The sequence below is a fragment of the Lathyrus oleraceus genome, chromosome 2 (genome assembly GCF_024323335.1).
Source record: "Lathyrus oleraceus cultivar Zhongwan6 chromosome 2, CAAS_Psat_ZW6_1.0, whole genome shotgun sequence".
NCBI lineage: Eukaryota > Viridiplantae > Streptophyta > Magnoliopsida > Fabales > Fabaceae > Lathyrus > Lathyrus oleraceus.
This window is the reverse complement of record NC_066580.1, coordinates 446,132,371-446,156,050: the sequence shown is the minus strand read 5'-3', so window position 1 is coordinate 446,156,050 and position 23,680 is coordinate 446,132,371. Positions and strand designations below refer to the sequence as shown.

At 36.0% G+C, this 23,680-nt stretch overlaps 1 protein-coding gene across 1 annotated transcript; it reads left to right on the top strand.

Moving 5' to 3' along the window:
• Positions 1 to 9,555: 9,555 nt before the first annotated feature.
• LOC127120205 (peroxidase 72) lies at positions 9,556 to 11,329 on the top strand. The gene is made up of 4 exons (XM_051050613.1): positions 9,556 to 9,961; positions 10,143 to 10,334; positions 10,422 to 10,587; positions 10,670 to 11,329. Exons 1-4 carry the CDS (start codon positions 9,737 to 9,739, stop codon positions 11,080 to 11,082), a joined length of 996 nt encoding a protein of 331 aa, XP_050906570.1. The 5' UTR covers positions 9,556 to 9,736; the 3' UTR covers positions 11,083 to 11,329.
• Positions 11,330 to 23,680: the final 12,351 nt, after the last annotated feature.

The following is a 23,680-nucleotide window of genomic DNA, read 5'->3' as shown; positions in this document are numbered from 1 at the left end:
AGCTGTTTTGCTTGGCGGAAAATATCGAGCAAGAAAAAATTTCTTCAACTCGTTCCATGTGGTGACTGAGTTGGAAGGAAGAGATTGAAGCCATCTTCTAGCGCTATCTCTTAACGAGAAAGGAAAAAGACGAAGTCGAATTGCCTCTGAAGTGACACCATTAGCTTTAACAGTATCAGCGTATTGAACAAATACAGATAAATGAAGGTTAGGATCCTCGGTAGGATTTCCAGAGAATTGGTTCTGTTGCACTGCCTGCAACAGTGAAGGTTTGAGTTCAAAGTTGTTTGCTTCGATTGCGGGTGGAGCAATACTTGAATGTGGTTCATCTTGCGATGGAGCGGCGTAATCTCTAAGAGCACGAGCTGGTTCTGCCATCTCGGGTATCGAAGGGAAAATATTTTTGAAATCAGGAAGTTCTACAGGAGGTAGATTGTTTGCAGCACGATATTCCCGAATTCGTCGTAAGACTCGGAGATATAGTTCGATATCGTTGATTCGTAAGTAGAACGGCTCGCCTTGTGAGCGAGTGCGTGGCATACAAATCAACGAAAGAAAGAAAAGAGAAAGAAAAGCCTTAGTCTCTACAGCGTAACAGAAGAGTTACGATATCGACTAAATAAAAGTCCCCGGCAACGGCGCCAAAAACTTGATCGCTCGACTTTATGAGTCGAATTGGGGTACAAACTGCAAGTGCACAGTTCTATCGCGTAGTTTTAAAAGATATCGATCCCACAGGGACTTATGAATCGATATACCGTTATCTAAGGTTACTTCGTAAAGCTAAGGCAGGTAATACTTTGATTTTTGGGGGGAAAAGCTAAAACTAAAATAAGATCTAAAATTAATATCTAATAAGCGGATATCGGTATGTAATTCGTCGTAATTCGGGAATCAATTCTTTATTGGTTTCTTGGTTTTAAAGTAAATCTTTTCAGTTGACGCTATTGGTTAAAAGTTTTATCTCAAACTCTCGCTCTGTTGAATAAACTATGATTTTATATTAACGTAGTTGTCACTTATAGTTAAGTCAAAAACCACTTTTTGAAAACAATAGAATCCGTAGAAACTCTTTTTAAGAAAACACTAATCGTTTAAACACCCTTATCTCAAACTCTCGCTCTGTTGACTCAGGTTATATAATTAAATTCAAATGCTTAACTCTCGTCCTCACATTCAATCTTTAAAAATACTTTTTGAAAAAGGTTAGAATTTAATTAACTCTAAAAATTTCTCTCGCCCTGATCTAGAATGAATGTCCAATTTACACTGTCCAGTCAAAACCTCAAACTCTCGCTCTATTGATTTTAACTTCTTTATGTCTTTTACTTTCGTACAAAAACTTTGTTATTAAACCTGTAAATTGAGACCGTAAAAAGAGTGATTTTAATTTTAAACTTAATTAAACCAACTTAGTTTTGATTCCTTCATTCCGCTTACTTTACATACCGATACCTAAATAAATTAGCCAGACATGCTAAACAGACTTAAATAAATATCATGCATAAACAGATTCATCGCAGGCAAGAAGTATAAATTAATAGTAAAAATAAGCATATATAAATTCAACAAATAAATATAGAACCTGAATAATTAAATAGCAGTCTTGAACACTCCACCACAGACCGGTTGGATTTGTTCTTGAGTTCTTCAATCAGGCGGAAAAATAAAGCGAAGGAATAAAAAACTAGATTCTAACGTAAGGTTAGATCCGGTAAAAGGTACATAATAGTTTCCGGTGTAGAAACTATTGTGCGAAAAATTAATTAAGTGCTATAAAAGAAAATAGAATTGCAAAAGAAACAATCTAAAAATTATAAAAGGAGTACTATAAGGAATATGCTTAAGCTGCTGGAAAAAGAAAAATGCAAAGAAAAACAAAAACTGGAAAACTGTCTGGGGAGCGTGGAACCGAGGAAGGGTTTGCAAAGCTGGTATTTATATTGGCACTTTCCGTAACGGTCTTCAGAAATAGTCCGCGTCAAGGGGTCTTCACGTAACGAAGGTATAGGCGTGGAAATAGGATTCAGCGTGCAAATAGGACTCAACGTCTCTGAAGGCAAAAATGTAGGGGAATGGTGTGACGTCCGTCACACCATGTGTGACGCTCGTCACAGAAGTGTATACAGCGTGACGCTCGTCACAGGCATAACGCCTGTGCCTTCTTTGGGCTGGGCTTGGCTTTTGCTATTTGTTTCCAAAGACTTCTTTTTGCACCTCCTTTTCTTCCTTTTTTTACTTTTGCTTCAAATAGACCACCTGAGATAAATAGAAAGGAAATACCGCGTAATATCTGATAAAATGAAATAAATTAAAGTAAATAATAATATAATTTAATTGAATTAAGTCCTAAAATGTGATATAATTTCATGTTATCAGGATCACCCTCCCAAGGTTTTACAAAGGGAGGAGGGGCCCTCTAGGCCATCGAAAAGTCGTGAGGCAGTACCAGGGGAGGAGATGGCAAGAGGTGAATTTGATCCTCATAAGACCTCTTTGTTGAATAATCATGATTTTAAGGCGGTTGAGTTTTTCAATCGCCAATTCTCCTTTCTTGAGATTTTTCCCGATGACTATCAATCACTCATTGACATGTCTTCCACCCAACTATCTAATTTGCTAGAAGTCCAACTTTTAAGGTGCCTCTTAGTGGAGAAAGTGCAGAAGGAGTAGTATTCTCGTACCATCCGATGACTTCATTACAAGGTGATCTATGTGAATAAGAACATTCACAAAGGTGGGATGTCAATAAAATTGATGAGGGAGAAATAGGATGTCGCGAAGGTGCTTACTAGGGAAACAGCCACTGAGGCTCTCGCCTAGTTTGAAGATGTGGAACGTCTAAAGCAATCATTTAAGAGGGCTCGAAGCACCTTAGATAACCTGGAGGAGAAGGTCTTGTAACTCAAGGATGAAGTGGTGGTGACTTTCGTCCAACATTTTGAGAAGGCAAGAAGGCATACTATTTTCCTTTATCGTGATCTAGATTTAAGTCTGATGGATCCCTTTCAGGTAGTTCGGGAAGGACAGTTGGTAGACAAGGAATATTTCCTCTTGTTTATACTTTTTTGCTGTATTTGTATTCCCCTCTGTAGCATTTTGGAAATTGTAATAAACAGTGGCACCCTTTGAGGGCACCTTTTGTGTTAAGTGCTCTTCTGGTTATCTTTTGTAATTATCTATAATTTTAACCCTTTAACATTTAATTGATGGCGTTCATCATTATCTCCCCCTTGAAAATACTTTTATTGCTCACAATGGGACCTCACAAGGATCCCATTTTAGGAATTTGACGTTATGGTCATCTCTAGGGACGACAAGGATCCCACTTGAGGATCCAATATGACTGATTGCTTCTATGGTTGAAAAGGATCCCACTTGAAGATCTAGATATTTAATGACCTATATAGCCGATAAGGATATCATCTTAAGGATTCAACAATTTTATCGCCTCAATAAGCGACAAGGATCCAATAATTTTTATCGCCTCAATGGAGGCAATGATCCTAACTTAAGGATCAAGTTGTTTAATCACCTCTATGGGTAGAAAGAATCCCCACTTAAGTATCTAACGATTTTTATCACCTCTATCGGCGACAATGATCCCACTTGAGGATCCAACTGTTTGATCGCCTCTACGAGCTACAAGGATACCTACATAAGGATCCAATCATTTTTATCACCTCAATGGGCGACAAGGATCCCATTTGAGGATTCATCGGTGTTATCGCCCTTATGGACGACATGCATCTCATCTTAAGGATCCAACGGTTTTATCGCCTCAATGGGTAGTAAGGATCCTAACTTAAGGATCCAATAACTTGTATCACCTCAATGGGCGATAAGGATCTCAACTTAAGGATCCAGCTATTTGATAGTCTTTATGGGTGACAAGGATTCCCTCTTAAGGATCTAATAATTTTTATCGCATTTATGGGCAGAAAGGATCCCACTTGAGGATCCAGCTGTTTGATCACCTCTATGGGCGACAAGGATCCCTTTTTAAGCATCCAATGATTTTTATTGCCTCAATGGGCGGCAAGGATCCCACTTGAGGATCCAGCAAAATGACCGCCTCTATGGGCGGCAAGGATCCCACTTGAGGATCCAGATATTTGATCACCTATATGGGCAAAAAGGACCCCCTTGAGGATCCAACTGTTTAATCACCTCTTCAGGAGGCAAGGATCCAATCTTAAGGGTCCAGCAAAATGATCTTCTCTATGGGCGGCTAGGATCCCATTTGAAGATCCAGCTATTTGATCGCCTCTATGGGATACCTTCTCTTGATATTTTAGGTTTATTGCAACGAAAGGAATATAAAAAAGTACAAATTCTCTAAAATAATAAAAGCAATGTGCCTTATTAAACACCTTTTCCCCCCAATACAAAAGTCCTTAATAAAAAGAGTGCACCTCACAGAATAAATTAACTTTACAATCAGTAGAGATGCAATACTCGCCTATAAAAATTATCAATAAAGTAACCAATCATTAATGAAGAAAAATAAATGACTGATATGTCGATGTCTCTAGTGGTCATCCCTTCTAGACCTGCAACCTTTAATTTCCTTATAGGTTGGAGAAGAAGCCCTATCTCCTTTGTATATTTCTCATGGTGGCATTATTCCTAAGCTCATACTCCTGAATTTCCCTTCAGGAGTGCGGATCCTATTCATCTTGAGGATTATTGTGTAACACTTCTTGGCGGTCTCTTGATCTCTTTGTACTAATCTCACTCGCCCATTGGGGAGTGAGTATTTCGTGCATAAATACATATTTGACAAGGAGGCGTTGATCTGATTAAAATTTGGTCGTCGTATAATCATATTGTACAAAGAGGAGGCATCAATAACCTCGGGCAAAGGTAGTTTCCTTTCCCTCGATGAATCCTTCTGCTATGGTGTTGAGTGTGTGGCACGCAGATTTACTACCTTCTCCCATAGGCGCTTATTTGGCTTTGTTGGCCTGGGGGTTCCAGTGTTATCTCTCTCTTGCGAGTTAGACTTGTCTTTCAAATGGTAGGATTCTCCCTTCACATATTTCTTGAGGTTTTCCTCTTGTATTAGTCTCTCAATTTCCATTTTGATCTAGTAGGAATCTTCTGTGTGGTTTCCCTTGACTCTATGGAATGTGCACCTTCCTGGTTCAGAACCTATCACATCCACCTTAGGATAAGATGGTTTAGGGATTTTCTGCAGGTAGAGAACCTCATGCCAGATATGCTCGCGGAGAGTATTCAGGGGCGTGAAGTTCTTTATCGCCTTACATACCCTTTTGAACGCAGTCTTGTCCTTTATGGGTGAGATGTAATTTCTCTCCTCTGGTGATGTGAGCCTTCGGCATTGGAAATGCACTCCTTGACATCAACTCCTTATTTTCAGCGTTGCTCTCCTCTCCCTATATGTATCACTCTTCTCTCGTGACCATGTATGCCAATGAAAGCGTCGGCGTTTGGACAAGGGACTTGTTGAAGTGTCCTGCATTGAGTCCATTTTAGAACTCCCTCATAAATATTTTTTGGTTTGGTGGGACGACCCAAATGGTGGCCTCTTTAAAGTGGGTGAGGCAGTCCCTCAGTGACTCTGATGGACGTTAGCGCATGTTAAACAGGCTTGTGGTGAACATTTTCCTATGGTGGCAGGTGGTGAACTAGTTACTATATTATTTATCATTTCCTAATAGATGTTGATGGAGGCACGTGGTAAACCTATATATCATCAATGGGAGGCATCCCCAAAAGTGCCTGATAGCAACTTTCACTTTAGGGAATCAGGTGCTCCTATGATGGCCATATGGGTATTAATGGAGGCGAGATGCTTGTAGAGATCGCTGCACCCATCAAACTTGGCCAAGGAGGGAGGTTTAAAGTCGTTGGGGATAGACACCCCTCATATCTCATTTGAGAGTGGCTAAGGGTCCAACAGTTCCATCTCCTTCGGGGATTGGACTCCTGTTGGCGCTATCTGATGTTATGGACGTCATCCTTTAGTGTCTGGTTATGGCGACATAACTCGTCCATGGCAACATATATCTCTTCCAGGGTGTCAACATCACCGCTACTGCTAGTATCTTCAGGCGTAAGGGATGGAGCCCTCATATTAGCCTTAACTTAAAATGGCTAGGTGTAGGAGTGAAAGGTAACATATGGCAGGGTGATAATGATAAAGATGCATGTTAGTTTTATTGGGGAGCTACTATACTTGTCAAAAAGTAAAGGTATGTGTATTCCACCTGCAAGGGCAGGGGGACTCAAAGGCCTTAGTATGTATATTACGATGTTTGGTGGTTAGGGCTTGCCCACGGCGGCGAGAAGCCCTGTAAGATGGTGTTTTACAGTGGTTTTTAGGATCTGCTCATGTGAGGTGAGATACCTTGTATATGCGTTGGCTACTTGTGTGTAAGCATATGTGGGGTGTGATTTGTAGTAGTTAAGATCTGTCTTTTTTCTTCACTTGGGGTGAAGTGTTTATATAGGCCTTTTGGGCCTAGAGTTTGGGTAACCCTGAGTGGTGACAATTTCTCCCTCCTGATCAAGGGAAACTACTGACCACCTATCTTTTTGGAGTAATGATGGACTACATCTCCCTTGGCTAACGAGCTTACACATGTTATTGGTGTCCAAGGTGAGTCCTTAAGTCATCGCCTAAGCACTACGCTCTTTGGTGAGTGTGCCCCAGTTTAGGACACTCACAAATATAAAACTACAACATTGTATTGACATTGTACGCGTACACTTCTCATGTAAGACATTCATAATTCAATATATCGATTGATTTTTTTTGTTATCTATTTGATCCAATTTTTATCTTTTCATACCGATTAAAGTGTTGTGTATATACTTTCCGATAAGCATAATCAATTTGATATGTATTGTGTTTCCCTCACCAAACCGTTTTAAACTCTGATATATTTTCAAGTTAAACAAAAAATTTCAAATCGGTCATTTTTTGGAAGGTCTATTCACCTCCCTTCTAGACCGTTACATTTAGCATATTCTCGTCCAACACCATATTCTCTACTTGATCCAATATTAGCTTGAATGTTTTCAACCTAGTTCTTAGGGAAACATATTTTCTGATGTTTCCTTTGGAGAAATTTTTTCTATTTATGGTGGTTCTTGGTGTCGAGGTCTAGCATGTTATTCTTTAGTGGCGTGGTTGTGTTTAGGGGGTTCATTTAGATTGTAGAATCCAGACATGCATCTAATGCATGTTCAGACTACACAACTCAAATATGTTATGGAGATGACAAATAATATGGTCCTTCCAAGAAATACTTTCATGACATTGTAGAAACGAAACAATCACAATGTAACTACTATCAACCATATTTATAATGATCGACACATACTCAAACAGTATGTTAGAAGTCCAATATCTGAAATGCAATATATGATGAAAATTTTGGATGAAAATAAGTACATGAATAGCTAAAAATTGTTTGTTGATTCACACATTGTCAAAGAGGTTTTCCACATCCATTTGTGTTGTATTAAATTATTCAACAAAATTTCGAATATTTTGATAATGAGTTTCACTTGTAAAATCACAAAATACCTTACTTAATACTTTAACATAAATAGTTCTTGAACTTCATTTACTAAACACTACCGTAAATTTTTACCAAACACAAACACATGTGTAGAAATAAACACGTTCTGAAAAAATATAGTTCATTAATAATAGTATTAGTAGAATCTGAGTTTGCAACTCTTTTGTCTATGGTTGTGAATGTGAACTTCAATCTCTATTACATACTAGTTTTACATCATGCTCTCTTTTAACAAATATATGATGTGTTTGTCTAGTAACTTCTTCATCACTATCCATCATTGAAACAATTAAATGAAAAATTGAAACAATTAAAATTAATTAATACACAAAACACTAAAATATTTAGATTTGAGTTTCCTTCTACTGAAATTATAAAAAAAAAATTATGATTTGACACAAAGAATTCTACGTCTTTTCATGCTAGAAAAAAGATACACACTTGAATTAGCTCATTCAAGTAATGTTCTCACTTTAATCATGCTCATATCAATCTATTCATACAATTACACATTTTAATAAAGGATCACACCAATATAAGATTTTTCCTTGCTAATTTCGGTAAGGGGCATTTTCGAAATTTCCTATCTTTTATGAACATATAAGAAAAGAAGAATGAACATTTCTCTAAAAATAAAAACACCTTATAAGAGCACTATTATAATATTCTAATTAATTTGTTCAATGATGATTGACGTTGAATTTAGTAGGAAGAATCACAATTTGATTTCTGCAATTACTATCGAGAGAAAACTGAAATCATTTGATATCAGAACTGACTCTCGAATCAGATTAATCGAACTAATAGACTGAGTACTGGTAGTTAAATAAAAATAAAAATAAAGACTAAGCATTCACTTGTCTAAAACAAGACTAGGCATGCAACTTTACTTTATAGGTGTTGATTTTAAAAATGTTACATTGAGTTATATGCAGTAATCATCGGTGATCTTTAAAGTTAATTCCCACGTTCCTGTATTCATAATTTATCTCTAAAAAATGCCAAAAAGTAAAGAAATAAAATAAATGATTCCAGCTAATTGCCTCACTTATTCTTTAGTATCCCAATTAACTATAATCAAGGGCTGTCGTTTTCCCTTGAATCAAAGCTAAGCATATACTAGTAGTAATATAATACTATATACTCAAAAATAAAAGTAAACTTATGAATATAATGCTCTAAATAATCCAAGAGAAGACACCTAGTATAGTAGGTATCCATTCATACCTGTTCCTCAAGTAAAAACATCCATGCACTACCATCAAATAAATTGAGCAGGTGAGTCTAACATGACTTTGTAGATCACCCTCTAATAAGACATAGAGAACAAAGAACTGCATAATAACTGCCCTGATATTTTGATACTATCATAGTTGACCATGCAACACCGACACTTTAGATCAAGATGTATTCGATATCTGACATTTGTCATGTTTCCGGACACACAAAGTTCTTACATTCAAATATTTTACATTTTAAATTATTACAGATTTAGATGTGTCAGTGTCATATCTAATATCTGTGTTTAGCTTGGTTGATTGAAAAAACAACTGGTGTTTAGTATTTATCAAAAAAAAGTGCATATCAATAGTGTGATTAGTTAGGCTTAACCATTGTTTTATCCAATGATAAAGCAAAAGTAATATGACATTTAAGAAATAACAAAAGAAAGGAATTGATTCAGACGTTAATTAAACAAATAAAAAGACCAAGGGTTAGTTGTCTTACAATGCAAGCAAGAATACGATAAAAATGCTTTAGAGATTTTCATATACTAAACTAATGTGTGGGAAACTTGGACCAATTGTTAATAAGACTTTTACTATATCAGTACTTTTGCTTTAAACAAAACTAAAAGCATGTTTCACTACATTTAGAATTTTGACTTAGACACTTAAGCTAATTCCCTACAATTATAGAGATGATTTTTACATGACATGGTAAGAGCTAACAACTCTTATCATCATCTTTTTATACAGATTTCAAAGCTAGTTTGTTACCAACTCCAACTTTTTTCCCTCTCTTTCATTCTTTTTTGCTTTTGGTTTTCTGTCACATTGATATTCTTATCTATAAATACTATCATTTCCATAATGGTGTTCATTCAATCCAGTTGAAAGCACTTCTTTAACTACTCTTTCATAATAACTTTTGTTCCTTGAAGTAATCCCGAAAGAGAAATAATGGTCAATTCTATAAACTTTTTCTTGCTTTTTTCTCTTCTAGTCTTTGCTCCTTTCTGTCACTGTAAAACTAAAGTAGGAGATTTCCTCTACCCTCAATTTTACGACGGTTCGTGTCCGAGAGTTGAGGAGATTGTTAAGTCTGTAGTTTCCAAGGCTGTCGCTAAAGAACCTCGCATGGCTGCTTCGTTGCTGAGACTGCATTTTCATGACTGTTTTGTCAAGGTCTCTCTGCATTTAACAGGCCAATTCTACTTAGTGATCTAGTAAACAATGTTTAAAATTGCGGTCGTGGTCGCAGACACAACGAAAACCTTAACGTTGCGGCCACAATTGCAATTACAGACTTGTTTTGTGAAAACATATAGAAAATTTATAGTGTCATGACAAAAAATTGATGTTGCAGGGTTGTGATGCATCGGTGTTGCTAGACAGCAGCGGAACAATCATCAGCGAAAAGAGGTCGAATCCGAACCGTAACTCAGCTAGAGGATTTGAAGTCATTGAAGAAATTAAATCTGCATTAGAGAAAGAGTGTCCTCATACAGTCTCTTGTGCTGATATTTTGACTCTAGCAGCTAGAGATTCAACTGTTCTTGTAAATATTTCCTCTAGTTTTGAACTCTACTACCCTTATCTTTAACCATCAAAAGCTAAATATCAATCTAATATTCAATCATTGCAGACTGGTGGACCAAACTGGGATGTACCTTTGGGAAGAAGGGATTCTCTTGGTGCAAGCATCAGTGGCTCAAATAACAACATTCCTGCTCCTAACAATACATTCCAAACCATCTTAACTAAGTTCAAGCTTAAGGGTCTTAACATTGTTGATCTAGTTGCTCTATCTGGTAAAATCTTAGTACTAATCTATTTCGTGTTGCGGCGATCACAATTGTCTAACTGTATAAACAATTTCTTGTTATGTTATAGGTAGTCACACTATAGGTGATTCAAGATGCACTAGCTTTAGACAAAGACTCTACAACCAAACTGGGAATGGCAAGTCAGATTTCACTCTTGACCAAAACTATGCAGCTCAATTGCGCGCTCGGTGCCCGAGATCTGGTGGAGACCAAAATCTATTTGTCCTAGACTTTATCACCCCGGTAAAATTTGACAACAACTACTACAAGAACTTATTGGCCAACAAGGGTCTGTTAAGTTCTGATGAAGTTCTGTTGACAAAGAATCAAGTATCTGCCAATTTAGTGAAGACTTATGCAGCAAGAAATGATATTTTCTTTGATCAATTTGCTAAGTCTATGGTTAAGCTGGGAAACATTACTCCTTTAACAGGTTCAAGGGGTGAAATCAGGAAGCACTGCAGAAAGATTAACACATGATGAAGTACTATCGTTGTCGCGTTGGATATTTGAAAATTTAATTTGCATTTTGTTGATCTTTTATTTCTTTAACCATGTTTTTATTTATTTGTGAAGCCATTGGCAGAGTCACTTTTGGGCTTTTTGGAGCATTGTTGCGTGTGTTTGAAGGAATTCTATGTAATAAGATGTTATAAGAATAACTTGTTGAAGTTTGTAGTTGTTGGAAATGATGGTCTTGAAGTTTTAATGAAATTAATTTCCTAAAGTGATATTGGAAAACCAATGGTACTTGACACCATCTTATATTTAGAATGTTGTAAAAGACAATGCATTTTCCACATTTATTTTGGTTGTAAAAGTAATTAAGGTTTGGTGGGTTGCAAAAATTGTGTATAAAAATGTGAGGCAGCAAGATAAATCATGTACAACAACATTTGCCAATGGTTATCGTTAAAATTAATGGGTTGTAACCACCACTATCTTTAGTATGTATTATGAAAGAATTATAACCATCACATTATAATAATTGTCTTTATTTAGATTTATGGTAGAGTTGTATCATTAAGATTGAGAGAACCAAAGAGTCCTCATTTTGATTACCAATTTTTTGTCTCTTATGTCAGTTTCCTTTAAGTCTATATAAAAGTGAGTGTGTGGTGGATTCAATAATATAAGAGTATTCAAAAAATATATTTTTTCTTACTCTAAATTCTGCAACAATATAATTTATCATATACCACATCTAGAATACCACCAACAGTGTGGTATCAGAGCTGCAGATCCTTGCAGCTGCAGCAGAAAAAAAATGGCTTCCACAAGCAACTCTTCTACAGTTTATAGCAATGTTAAAGTTCCTTTGTTTGAAGGAGAAAATTATGATTTTTGGGCTGTTAAAATGGAGAATCTATTCACCTCTTTGGATGTCTTGGAGTTCGTCCAAAACAGGTATGAAGAATCAAGCCAACGACTTGAAGAATTGAAGAAGAAAAAGAAGATCACAGATGTTGGAGTTCTCGGGATGATCCAAAGAGCGGTCTCCATATCCATTTTCCCAAGGATTATGAGAGCAAAAACATCAAAGAAAGCATGGAATATTCTACAACAAGAGTTTGAAGGAGACTCAAAGGTGAGAACTGTGAAGCTTCAATCTCTTAAGAGAGACTATGAAAAGGAAAGAATGAAAGAGAATGAGAGTTTGAATGAATACTTTAATAGACTCTCTGAATTGGTGAATCAAATGAAGTCACATGGAGATACAATAGATGATCGCAGAATTGTTGATAAAATTCTGATTAGTTTGACAGAAAAATTTGATCCTATGGTGGTTGTTATAGAAAAAACTAAGGACCTATCAACTATGTATGTTCAAGGGTTGATGGGGTCTTTGAGGTCCTACGAACAAAGGTTGTTACGACACTCTGAAAAATCAGTTGAGAGTGCCTTTCAATCTAAACTCAATATTCAGCCCAACAATGGTGAAAATAAGTCCCCAATACAAAATAGAGGTGAGTCTTCTAGAGGTGGCAGATTTGGAAGAGGCATGGGCAGAGGAAGAAACTCACGAGGAAGAGGAAGGGGCGCGAATGGCGGAAGATGGCATGAAGGAGCATCAAATAAATGGTGCAAAATCTGTAAGAGTAACACTCACAACGAGAATGATTGCTGGAACAAGGGCAAACCATAATGTCACAATTGCAAGAGATTCAGGCATATTCAAAAGGATTATCGTTTTGTCAATCAACAACATGCTTCATTTGCAGAAGGAGAAAATGATTAAGGTAATTTGTTCTTTGCTTGTCAAAAAGCATCTCAAGAAGATAAAAATGTGTGGTGTTTGGATAGCGGTTGTAGCAACCATATGACCGAAAAGAAAGAGGCTTTTATAAACATTGATTCTTCATTTGTCTCAAAAGTTAAATTTGAAAATGGAGAACATGTTGAAGTAAAAGGAAAAGGCTGCATTGGAGTTACAACAAAGCAAGGAAGCAAAGTCATTCATGACACTCTTTATGTGCCAGAGTTGGATGAGAACTTGCTAAGCATTGGACAGCTTTTGGAGCATGGCTATTCTCTAAATTTTGAGAATCGTGAGTGCATAATTTTTTATTCAAAGAGAAGAAATGTTGTTGTTGTTAAAATGACCAGTAATAGAAGCTTTCTACTTTCTCTTAATTATGAAATAAATTCAGCATGATGGCTAGAGAAGAAAATGACTCTTGTTTATGGCACAAGAGACTTGGGCACTTGAACTACAATAGTCTCAAGTTGCTTTATCAAAAGAAGATGGTGTATGGGTTGCCAATAATTAAAGAAAAATCTGGTGTGTGTGAAGGATGTATGCTTGGCAAACACCACCGCCAACCATTTTCAAAGGAAGGAGTATGGAGAGCCAAACAAGGGTTGGAACTTGTACACATAGATGTGTGTGGTCCTATGAATATTTTGTCTCATGGAAAAAACATGTATTTTATCTTGTTTATTGATGATTTTACCCGCATGACATGGGTATATTTTATGAGACAAAAATCTGATGTTTTTGTAATTTTTAAGAAGTTTAAAGCTTTTGTTGAGAAACAAAGTGGTAGGTTTATAAAAATGTTGAGAAGTGACAGGGGGAAGGAGTGCACCTCGAATGAATTTCACAAATTTTGTGAAAATGAAGGTGTTGAAAGACAGCTCACTGTTGGCTATACACCTCAGCAAAACGGTGTATCTGAAAGAAAGAACCAAACTGTGATGGAGATGGCGAAGTATATGCTACTTGAGAAAGGTTTGCCTAAAACCTTTTGGCCTGAGGCTGTTAATATTGTTGTGTATTTGCTGAATAGATGTCCAACAAAGGCTGTATGGAATAAGACTCCATTTGAAGCTTGGAGTGGAAGAATACCTTCAGTTAACCACCTTAAAGTTTTTGGGTGTGTTTGCTATGCTCAAATTCCTAAACAAAAGAGGACAAAGTTGGAAGAAACAAGTGAAAGATGTGTATTTATTGGCTATAGTTCTATGTCAAAGGGCTATAGACTTTACAATTTAAAGACAAACAAGGTGATCATTAGTCGGGATGTTGTATTTGATGAGCAGGCTTCTTGGAATTGGGAAGAAGACAAAATGAAGGAGAAAACAATCCCTACAATTTTATTACAACAAAATCCAGCAACTGAAAATGAGCAACCAACCCCATGTACACCAAGTTTTTCATCCTCTCCAAGTTCACCTATTTCAAGTTCATCATCTCCGAGCTCAACTCCAATAAAATTGAAGGACTTGAGTGATATTTATGCAAGGTGAAACTATTGTGTTGTGGAACCAAAAAATTTTGATGAAGCAATCAAAGAAGATGTTTGGAGGAGTGCGATGCAAAAAGAAATAAATGCAATTAAAAAGAATAAAACATGGCAGCTAGTTGAAAAGCCAAATGACAAAGAAGCTATTGGAGTAAAGTGGGTGTACAAATTGAAACATAATACAGATGGTTCAATCCAAAGAGCCAAGGCTAGGTTAGTAGTCAAAGGTTATGCACAACAGCCTGGAATTGACTATAGTGAGACTTTTGCTCCGGTTGCACGTTTAGACACCGTGAGAACAATCATTGCGTTAGCAGCTCAAAAAGGTTGGAATTTATACCAACTTGATGTGAAGTCAGCTTTCTTGAATGGAGAATTAAAACAAAAGGTGTATGTGCAGCAACCTCAAGGATTTGTGACTAAAGGCCAGGAGGAAAAAGTTTACAAGTTGAAGAAAGCTCTCTATGGGTTGAAACAAGCCCCTAGAGCGTGGTATAGTGAAATTGATAACTACTTCATTCAGCAAGAATTTCAAAGAAGTCAAAGTGAGCCTACCTTGTATGTGAAGCATCAAGGTAAAGATGATATCCTTCTTGTTTCCCTTTATGTTGATGATGTGGTGTATACGGGTAACAACAAGAAAATGATTGAAAATTTTAAAATAGAAATGATGAAAAAATATGAGATGAGTGATCTTGGCTTGTTGCATCATTTTCTTGGTATTGAGGTTTACCAAGATGAATATGGAGTTTTTATTTGTCAAAAGAGATATGTCAAAAATATTTTGAAAAAGTTTGACATGTATGGCTGCAAACCTATTGATATTCCTTTAGTGGTGAATGAAAAATTAAAGGAAGATGGTGGAAGATTAGTAGATGCCAGCATGTATAGAAGTTTGGTTGGAAGTTTGTTTTATCTTATAGCTTCAAGGCTCGATTTAATGTTTATTGCTAGTTTACTCTCAAGATTCATGAGTAAACCAAGTCATTTACATCTCGGGGCAGCAAAAAGAGTTCTAAGGTATGTCATGGGAACCATGGAGCATGGAATTAGATTTGAGAAGAATTCTAAACTTGAAGTTAAAGGCTATTGTGATAGTGATTGGGTCAAAAATTTTGATGATATGAAAAGCACTTCAGGTTATGTATTCAACCTTGGTTCAGGTGTGATCTCTTGGTGCTTAAAGAAGCAAGATATTGTGGCACAATCTTCAGCTGAAGCTGAGTATTTAGCAATTGGTTTGACTACACAACAATCACTTTGGTTGAGAAGAATATTAGAAGATATTAGAGAGAAACAAGAGGGAAGTCTACAGCTTCATTGTGACAACAAATCAGTTATTTCCATGGCAAAGAATCATGTTTTTCATAGTCGGACCAGACACATTAACATAAAGTATCACTTCATTCGAAGTGTGATTGAAGAAGGAAATGTGCAGTTAGCTTTCTGCAGTTCACAAGAGCAACTTGCAGACATTTTTACTAAAGCACTACCTAGAGGAAAATTTCAGCAACTTAGAGAAGCAATGAGAGTTAAAGAGAAACACATCAAGGGGGAGTGTTAAAATTAATGTGTTGTAACCACCACTATCTTTAGTATGTATTATGAGAGAATTATAACCATCACATTATAATAATTGTCTTTATTTAGATTTCTGGTAGAGTTGTATCATTAAGATTGAGAGAACCAAAGAGTCTTCATCTTGATTACCAACTTTTTGTCTTCTATGTCAGTTTCCTTTAAGCATGTATAAAAGTGAGTGTGTGGTGGATTCAATAATATAAGAGTATTCAAAAAATATATTTTTTCTTACTTTAAATTCGGCAACAATATAATTTATCATATACCACCTCTAGAATACCATCAACAGTTATTCATGTAAGGGCTTACCATACTAATAGAAAAACCAATGTTAGGGAAATAAGTTTTCCAATCAATGTTCAATATCTTTATTTATTAGTGGACATTCTTCTTCACATCCAATTTCAACATTGGATTCCATGGAGTGTCAGTTGGTCTACATCTCAACATCCATGATTCTTGAAGAAAATCCAATTCATATTTTCTTTCTCATATGTAGATTCCATGTTTAGATTGCGCCACTTCCATCCAAAGGAAGTACTTTAAGTGACCAAGATCTTTAACCTCAAATTCCTTAGTAGGAACTACTTTAGTTCTCCAATCCCATTGTGATCATCACCAGCTATGATAATGTCATTTATATAGACAATGATAACCATCCTTCCTTCTTTTGAGTATTTTACAAACATAGTATCATCGGTTTGACATTGGGTGAATCCATGAAGTTTAACTACGAGTAAGTCTTTCAAACCAAGTCTGAGGGGACTGCTTAAGACCATAAAGTGACTTCTTAAGATTACATACCTTGCCGAAATTTTCCGATGAGTCTAGCCAGGAGGAATTCTCATACATACATCTTCTTCGAGCTGACTGTTCAAGAACTTATTTTTGATATCCTATAGGTGTATAGACCAATCTAAGTTTACGACCAATGGGAGAAGAACCCGAACTAAGTTAAGTTTTGCGACATGTGTTAATTTTTCCTCGTAGTTCATCATGTATGATTGGGTAAGCTCTTTGGCTACCCCAATCGAGCTTTGTACTAGTTAACACTTCCTTCATTGTTGCATTTGATTGAAAAAAGAGAAATTTCTTATTCCGTCCTATGGGGTGGAAAAACACCCTATGAAAATGCAAAATGTCCCTCAAATTTTGAAGATGCATCTTTGAACGCATCTTGTCTTAAGTCAAAACGTTAGAACTGATTCGAAGATACATCTTCGAAATATTTCAAAACATACTTCATACATCCCCTTCTGAAAGACTCATTTTAAACATTTATTGATTTGGAGATGCATCTCCGTTTAGGATTTACAAAGATGCATCTCTGTAACCAGTCAAAATAATGCAAGTTAAGTTAGTTTTACGGTTACTTATATGAAAATGACGATTTATAAATGTTAAGACCCTTGTTATTGTTGGGGAAAAACAAACATAACATAGATAAAAAAGAGGAACACAATCACAACACAAGAACATAACGTGAAAACTTCAAAACCGAAGAAAAAACCACAGTCATTGTCAATAGACAACCAAAGAATAACACTATGTGAAAATTGTTACAACACATAATATACCCTCAACTAACTCAGACAGTGATTTTGACTGGTGCATCTTGAAATGAAGAACTTGAATCATATATATAGCTTTTGACTCTCTCTTCCTTCACAAAACTAAGCGATGTGGGACTTCAAAGAACTTGTATCCTATATATAGCCTTGGACTCTCTCTTCATTCATAAAATTAAGCGATGTGGGACTTCTTCAGCATGTATATTTTCAATCAATCCCAACAGTTATGTGATGAACATTAAACCATACAACTGATATACAATGAAGTCGAAATATATAAAGATAAAAAAACAACCAAACATAAATTCAAACTACAAATACTATTAACTATTTTGTATGATGGACTAAAGCTCTCTAGGCTCATCGGCCTCCTTTGCCCCTTTCTTCGACGCTGTCTCTGGTACATCACTACCTCTCGTGCCTCCGTCATAATGACATTTATCACATCCCTCACCTCAGAACCATCAGGAAAGATACCTCTGTCAATTTATTCCTGTGCAATCTCCATAATACGATGATATCTAGGTAACACATCATGCCCATGATCTAACCTAGCTTACTCCTCCTCTAGTATCTCCTGATGAGTTGACCTTGGTGGATCTCCTGGAGCAGCCTGCACCATATATGTATGTGACACCCTAAAGAACCACCTGATGTACTTGTCTACATAGCTCCAGTCGCTCTCCGCTATGGTACTTCATATCTCATCCGGTACCAGATGACTAAGATAATAATCAAACATGACATCCATATCTCCACGGCTGCATGTATAGTTTGCACGTAGCTGAACTGCCGCATGACGCGCTCAGACAGATGAGAAAATGTCAGATGTAAACCACAAGTCAACCATCCCGATTATAACATTATATCGTCAAATGCTCGCGTCTCACGGTGATCGGATAGTTGTTAAAGTGTATATCCTCTGCTACCAAACGGTCAAGATACACTCGAAACGACTCTATCATCTGATTCCTTTTAATATGTTTTTTATCTTTTAAATTATTTTTTTTCATCTCTCTAAAATTTTTATAAAAATATTGAAAGTGTAAATATTTTACTACCCCTTTTAGCTTATGTTTTTCTTATAAAAGTTCACATTACATATTTTAAATAAAAAATTTCATGACATAATAAAATATTAAAATAATATATAAAATTATAATTTTAATATTTAATTATTAATTTAGTTAAATTAATAAATTTAACTAAAATTTATAAACTAAGATTAAATAGTTAATTTGTTTTTTAAATATATGATTGTTTACTTGATGTTCCTTTTTTTAAAATATAATATATTAACTACAATGACAAATACTAACACACATTAAAATATAATTAATGATATTATTATTATTGTTATTTTAATTTTATTTAAAATAAACACTTTTTTCAATTAAAATTTTAAAATAACCATTTTTTCAAAATATTTATCAAAATAATCACTTTTCAAAAAATATCTAACCTAGGCGCCAGTTGCATGGGCGCATTTAATGAAAATGGTATTCATTGGCGCCACATGCAATGGCGCATGCTTGTGAAGACGACACATGCAATGGTGTATGCATGTGTAGGCGCCACATGCAATGGCGCGTGCATAGTGCATTTTATGTATGCGTCAATGCATGTGGCTACTGCTCCATCAGTCATCTATAAATACAGTATCACCCTCCCATAATTTTTCACACAACTTCTTATTCTCTCCTCCAATTTTCTTTAAAATGCCTGCATATTCATACTTGTGTCCTTATATTCACAAGAGAAATGTTGATTTAATCTTTTCAGCAGTACAACCTCCGATGAAGATCCGACTTTGGAATGTAGATATGTTTGAACATCTTAATATGACCTTGAATCGTTGGTTAGATAGAGACATTGCAGATGGTGAAAGGATCAAAAGAATTCAATGGCTTGATACGACGTTTAACCAAAATGGAGAAGTTCATTTTTGTGTCAATATTAAAATTGACAAAGACGTTCACATGATGATGTATACTTCTCACAAAATTGTTTTGATAGTTATAATCGCATAGTTATGTTGTTTATGTATTGTATTTGTTTGTGGTGTTATTTTATTTGTTGTAATTTCTTGTGTTGGTGTTTAATTATTGTATTTGTTCTGCTTATTATATGAAATGAATATTGTTTTGTTCTGCTTATCATATGAAATGAATGTTGTTTTTAATATAAAGTAAAAGAGTTATAATTAAAATTATCTTGTTGTGCTTGTTCCAACACTGTGACAGTTAGTACGATTATGAACGGGTTGGCGACATGAACTATATAATCTAACCATTTTGTTCGTCGTATCTATTTCGGTTCGAATACGGGTGCTGTTCGGGTGATCCTTTTTCTTTCTTCGCATTATTTCATTGTGTCAGAGAATGTCCCCTTGATATGCATGTCAGTAATCCTCTTTTGCTACCACCGAAAAGCTAATTTTATAAACATTGCAAAGGTTTATGACTTTGTAAACGTCAGATAGTAAGTTGGAAAGTTCATGTTGAACCTTTGAACTATGCTGCTATGACATAGGAGCAGGGCATACGAAAGGCTTGGAACTTTCCGCATGCGCACCAACCTTTATCTAGTTTCACTCGATAGTGTCCCCTCGACATGCCTTCATTGTGATTCATTGACTCAGCAACACTGTACCAACCTTTAGTACGGTCGAACACCATGACCACATGTATGTTAGCTTTGGCAGTTTCCTCTTTAATGAATTTCATTGAAGCATCACTGAACAACTACTCGGATTGTAACATTGAACTCCATTTGGAACGTCTGATCTCAAACAGCACACATAACCTAAAATAGGTTGTTTGCACTAAAGCGGTTATTGGTAGGGGTATGTCTAATATTATCAATATTTTTATAGGCACTCACTATTGAAGGGTGACTGTCTGAGATCAAACAAAAGTTAGTCTGAGGAGCAACGTGCAATCGTAGATTTTTTAGGAAAAAACTTCATCCCCCAGCAGTCTCCCCTTCAACTAGTACAAAAGCGATTAGAAAAATGTTGTTGTTGTCATCTTGTGTCACTACCATCAGTAGTGTCCCTTTATATTTCTCATACAACCATGTACCATTAATTTGTATAATAGGTTTACATAAAGCAAAATCTTTGATGCATGGTTGATATGCCCACAAGAGTCGGTGGAATATGCCATTATCAGTAACACAAGTCTCGTCTGGGGTATACGCTGACAACGTTTCCAAACTGACAATAGTCCTTGGAGCATAATACTTAAGTGTCATCAAGTATTTTGGAAGTTTTTTGTATGACTCCTCCTAATTGCCAAACAATTTTTCAATTGCCTTAGTCCTAGTTATTCATCCCTTCCTGTATGATGGGGTATAGTTGTATTGTGTAACAATATGCGAGATTATTGTACTCACCTCTAACGACGGATTGTCGCTAATGAAAGATAAAATTTCATCGCATATTAACTGAGAGTTGAGTTTGTGATGGTCTTGCATTGGATTCGTGATTAAGCATGTGTGAATTGGACCCATAGAACCTATCTCCCAAAAGTTACTCTTCTTCCGGTAAGATGCTAACAACTGGAACTGGCATAGCTCATTTCGACAATAAATCTTATACCTCGTTGCATTAGTTCGATCAATCCTATAATTAGCTGATAATTCCATGTGATACTTTTTAATGACTCTGACACCTCTTCTTTTATGCGAAGTTTGTCTCATTCTTTCAATGATCCATTGCATCATGTCAATACTCAAAGACCTCAAACACCTCAAGGAAATCGTGGGAGACCTCGAAGACTGGCTAACGCACCAGGATGTGGGACAGTGGGTGTTTCAATCGGGCGGATCATTGATTTTTTTCTCAATTGTTATGTATTTTAACTTTATATCATAGTATTAATAATTATCTTTCATTTACCTATTTATTTTATTTATTTATAAGTATAAAATTTTAAATTTTAAAAAAACATAAAGCTTGCGCCACATGCAATGGCGCATGCACATGATTTATAGTAAGCATGCGTCAATTGCATTGGCTTCACTGCATGCATGCGCCAATGGTGATGGCGCCTCTGCTCAATGACAAAATGCATGCATCAGTCCAACTGATGCATGCTTTAAACTAGGGGTGGCAAAACGGGCTCGGCCCGCGGGGCATGCCCGTTTTGCCCGCACTTTTGTGCGGGGCGGGCCAAGGATTAGGCTCTCACCCTCAAATGTGTCCGCCCCGCCCCGCCCCGTTTTTTTCGCGGGCTTTTGTGGGCACGTGTATTTACATAAATTTTTACATTTTTAGGCTTAAAGAGTGCAGTGCCCGCGGACTTTCCCTGCCCCGCCCTCACTTTTTTGCGAGGCGGGTCTAAGTTTTAGGCCCGCATCCTCAACTATGATCGCCCCGCCCCGTTTTTTTGTGGACTTTTGCGGGACGGGCCGAAACGGGGCGGACATGCCCGTTTGCCACCCCTACTTTAAACGTATGCATGAAACATGGTTATTTTGATAAATAAATTGAAATTGTGGTTATTTAAGAAATTAAATTAAAATAATTGGTTATTTTTTTAAAAAATATATATTATTTTGGTATAAAATGATATTAAATTTTAAATATATGTTAAAATGGTAGTATTATTTTGCATATTTTTTACTATACAATTATGATTATATATTTATGTATAATTGATACAAATATTTCAAAGAACTTTATTACATTTTAATATGTACAATATATTAAATTTTTATAAAAAAAATTTACAATTATAAATACGGTAACATAATAAAATATTAATTATATCAAATTTTAAATTTATGATAAAATGTTACTTTAACTTTTAGTCCATATCCTTTGGAATATCAATAGGCTTCCTAGCCTTACCCTACAAAATCAATCTTCCTATTTTATTCTTATGTACAAAAATCCTGATTATACTTGCCTTAAAGTGTTTGGTTGTGCCTTAAAGTGTTTGGTTGTGCATGTTTTCCCTTTCTTTGACCCTACAATGCTCATAAACTTGCATTTACATCACAAGAGTGCATTTTTTTAGGTTAAACTTGCATTTACATCACAAGAGTGCATTTTCTTAGGTTATTCCACTACTATAAAGGGTACAAGTGTCTTGCTTTTAAAGGACACATCTACATCTCCAAAGATGTCTCGTTTCATGAATTTAGGTTTCATTATTCAGAGTTATTTCCCAACTCTGCCTCACCTCAGTCTAGCCCTCCTACTTCCAATACATGGTTCGTGCCAGCAGTATCTTTCTATTACCTTGGATTTTCGACATAGATATTAATGGTAAGTAAAGACACAAAGGCATACCATGGTGAATTGTGAAGTCGAACGTGGTCGATGGAGACCATAGGTTGAATTGGTGACTTTGGTTTGTCGAAGGTGGATTTAACATGTCCCAATCGAACAATAGTCAATGATCGAGGGGGGTTTATGAAGTCTGGACTTAGTAAAATTTCCAATATTTTGGTTGGTTATTTTGATCAGTCGAATGAGTCAGTCGTGGATAAGACCGGGTGATTATTCAGAGACACGTAAAAGTCTGTCGAAGATAACGATTGCATGGAGACGAAACGTGGCGCGATGTGTCTAGTTGACTGTTGTGGATAGTTATTTTTAGACTAGTATATAAATTGACAATTTGCTTATGCCGTAGGTCCGCAATTGTACTAAAAATCCAGCAAACTCAAAGTATTTGCGTATTGAGAAACAAGTGAAAAAATATGTACGTATGCGTTCCACATTTATGAATTTCAGCATTTTACATTCAAGTTATTATTGCATTCAAGTTATTTTGTCATTTTACCTTTAAATCTTTGCATTTCGATTCTAGTCACTTTATTTGCAAAGCTTTTACATTTCGATTTCACTTAAGTTCGAATCATTATCTTTCAAACACTGCTCTTCGATTTCGACAACATGTTCAAAAACTACAATTCACACAAATATGTTCTAGGATACTTTTGGGTTTGATCCTTTAAGTATTAAACTTGTTTTGTTTACCAAATTCACCCGTAAACATTTCCTCACCTCTTCCTCTTCATCATATCAGCCCTGCTCCCTCTCCAAATGCTACTAGTCAAATTGTTGCCCCTATGTCTAGCTCTAGACCTGGCTCTTATCTTCCTTTTCTCTCTAACAACTTTGCTTCACATGACACATCCTTGCCCACCTCACTTATATCATCCATC

What these genes read in the sequence shown, in the direction of transcription:
- LOC127120205 (XM_051050613.1), top strand. Translation starts at nt 9,737, where the DNA reads ATGGTCAATTCTATAAACTTTTTCTTGCTTTTTTCTCTTCTAGTCTTT. An exon ending in CTAGAGATTCAACTGTTCTT is followed by an intron (nt 10,335 to 10,421) that starts GTAAATATTTCC and finishes CAATCATTGCAG; the next exon opens with ACTGGTGGACCAAACTGGGA. An exon ending in TGATCTAGTTGCTCTATCTG is followed by an intron (nt 10,588 to 10,669) that starts GTAAAATCTTAG and finishes GTTATGTTATAG; the next exon opens with GTAGTCACACTATAGGTGAT.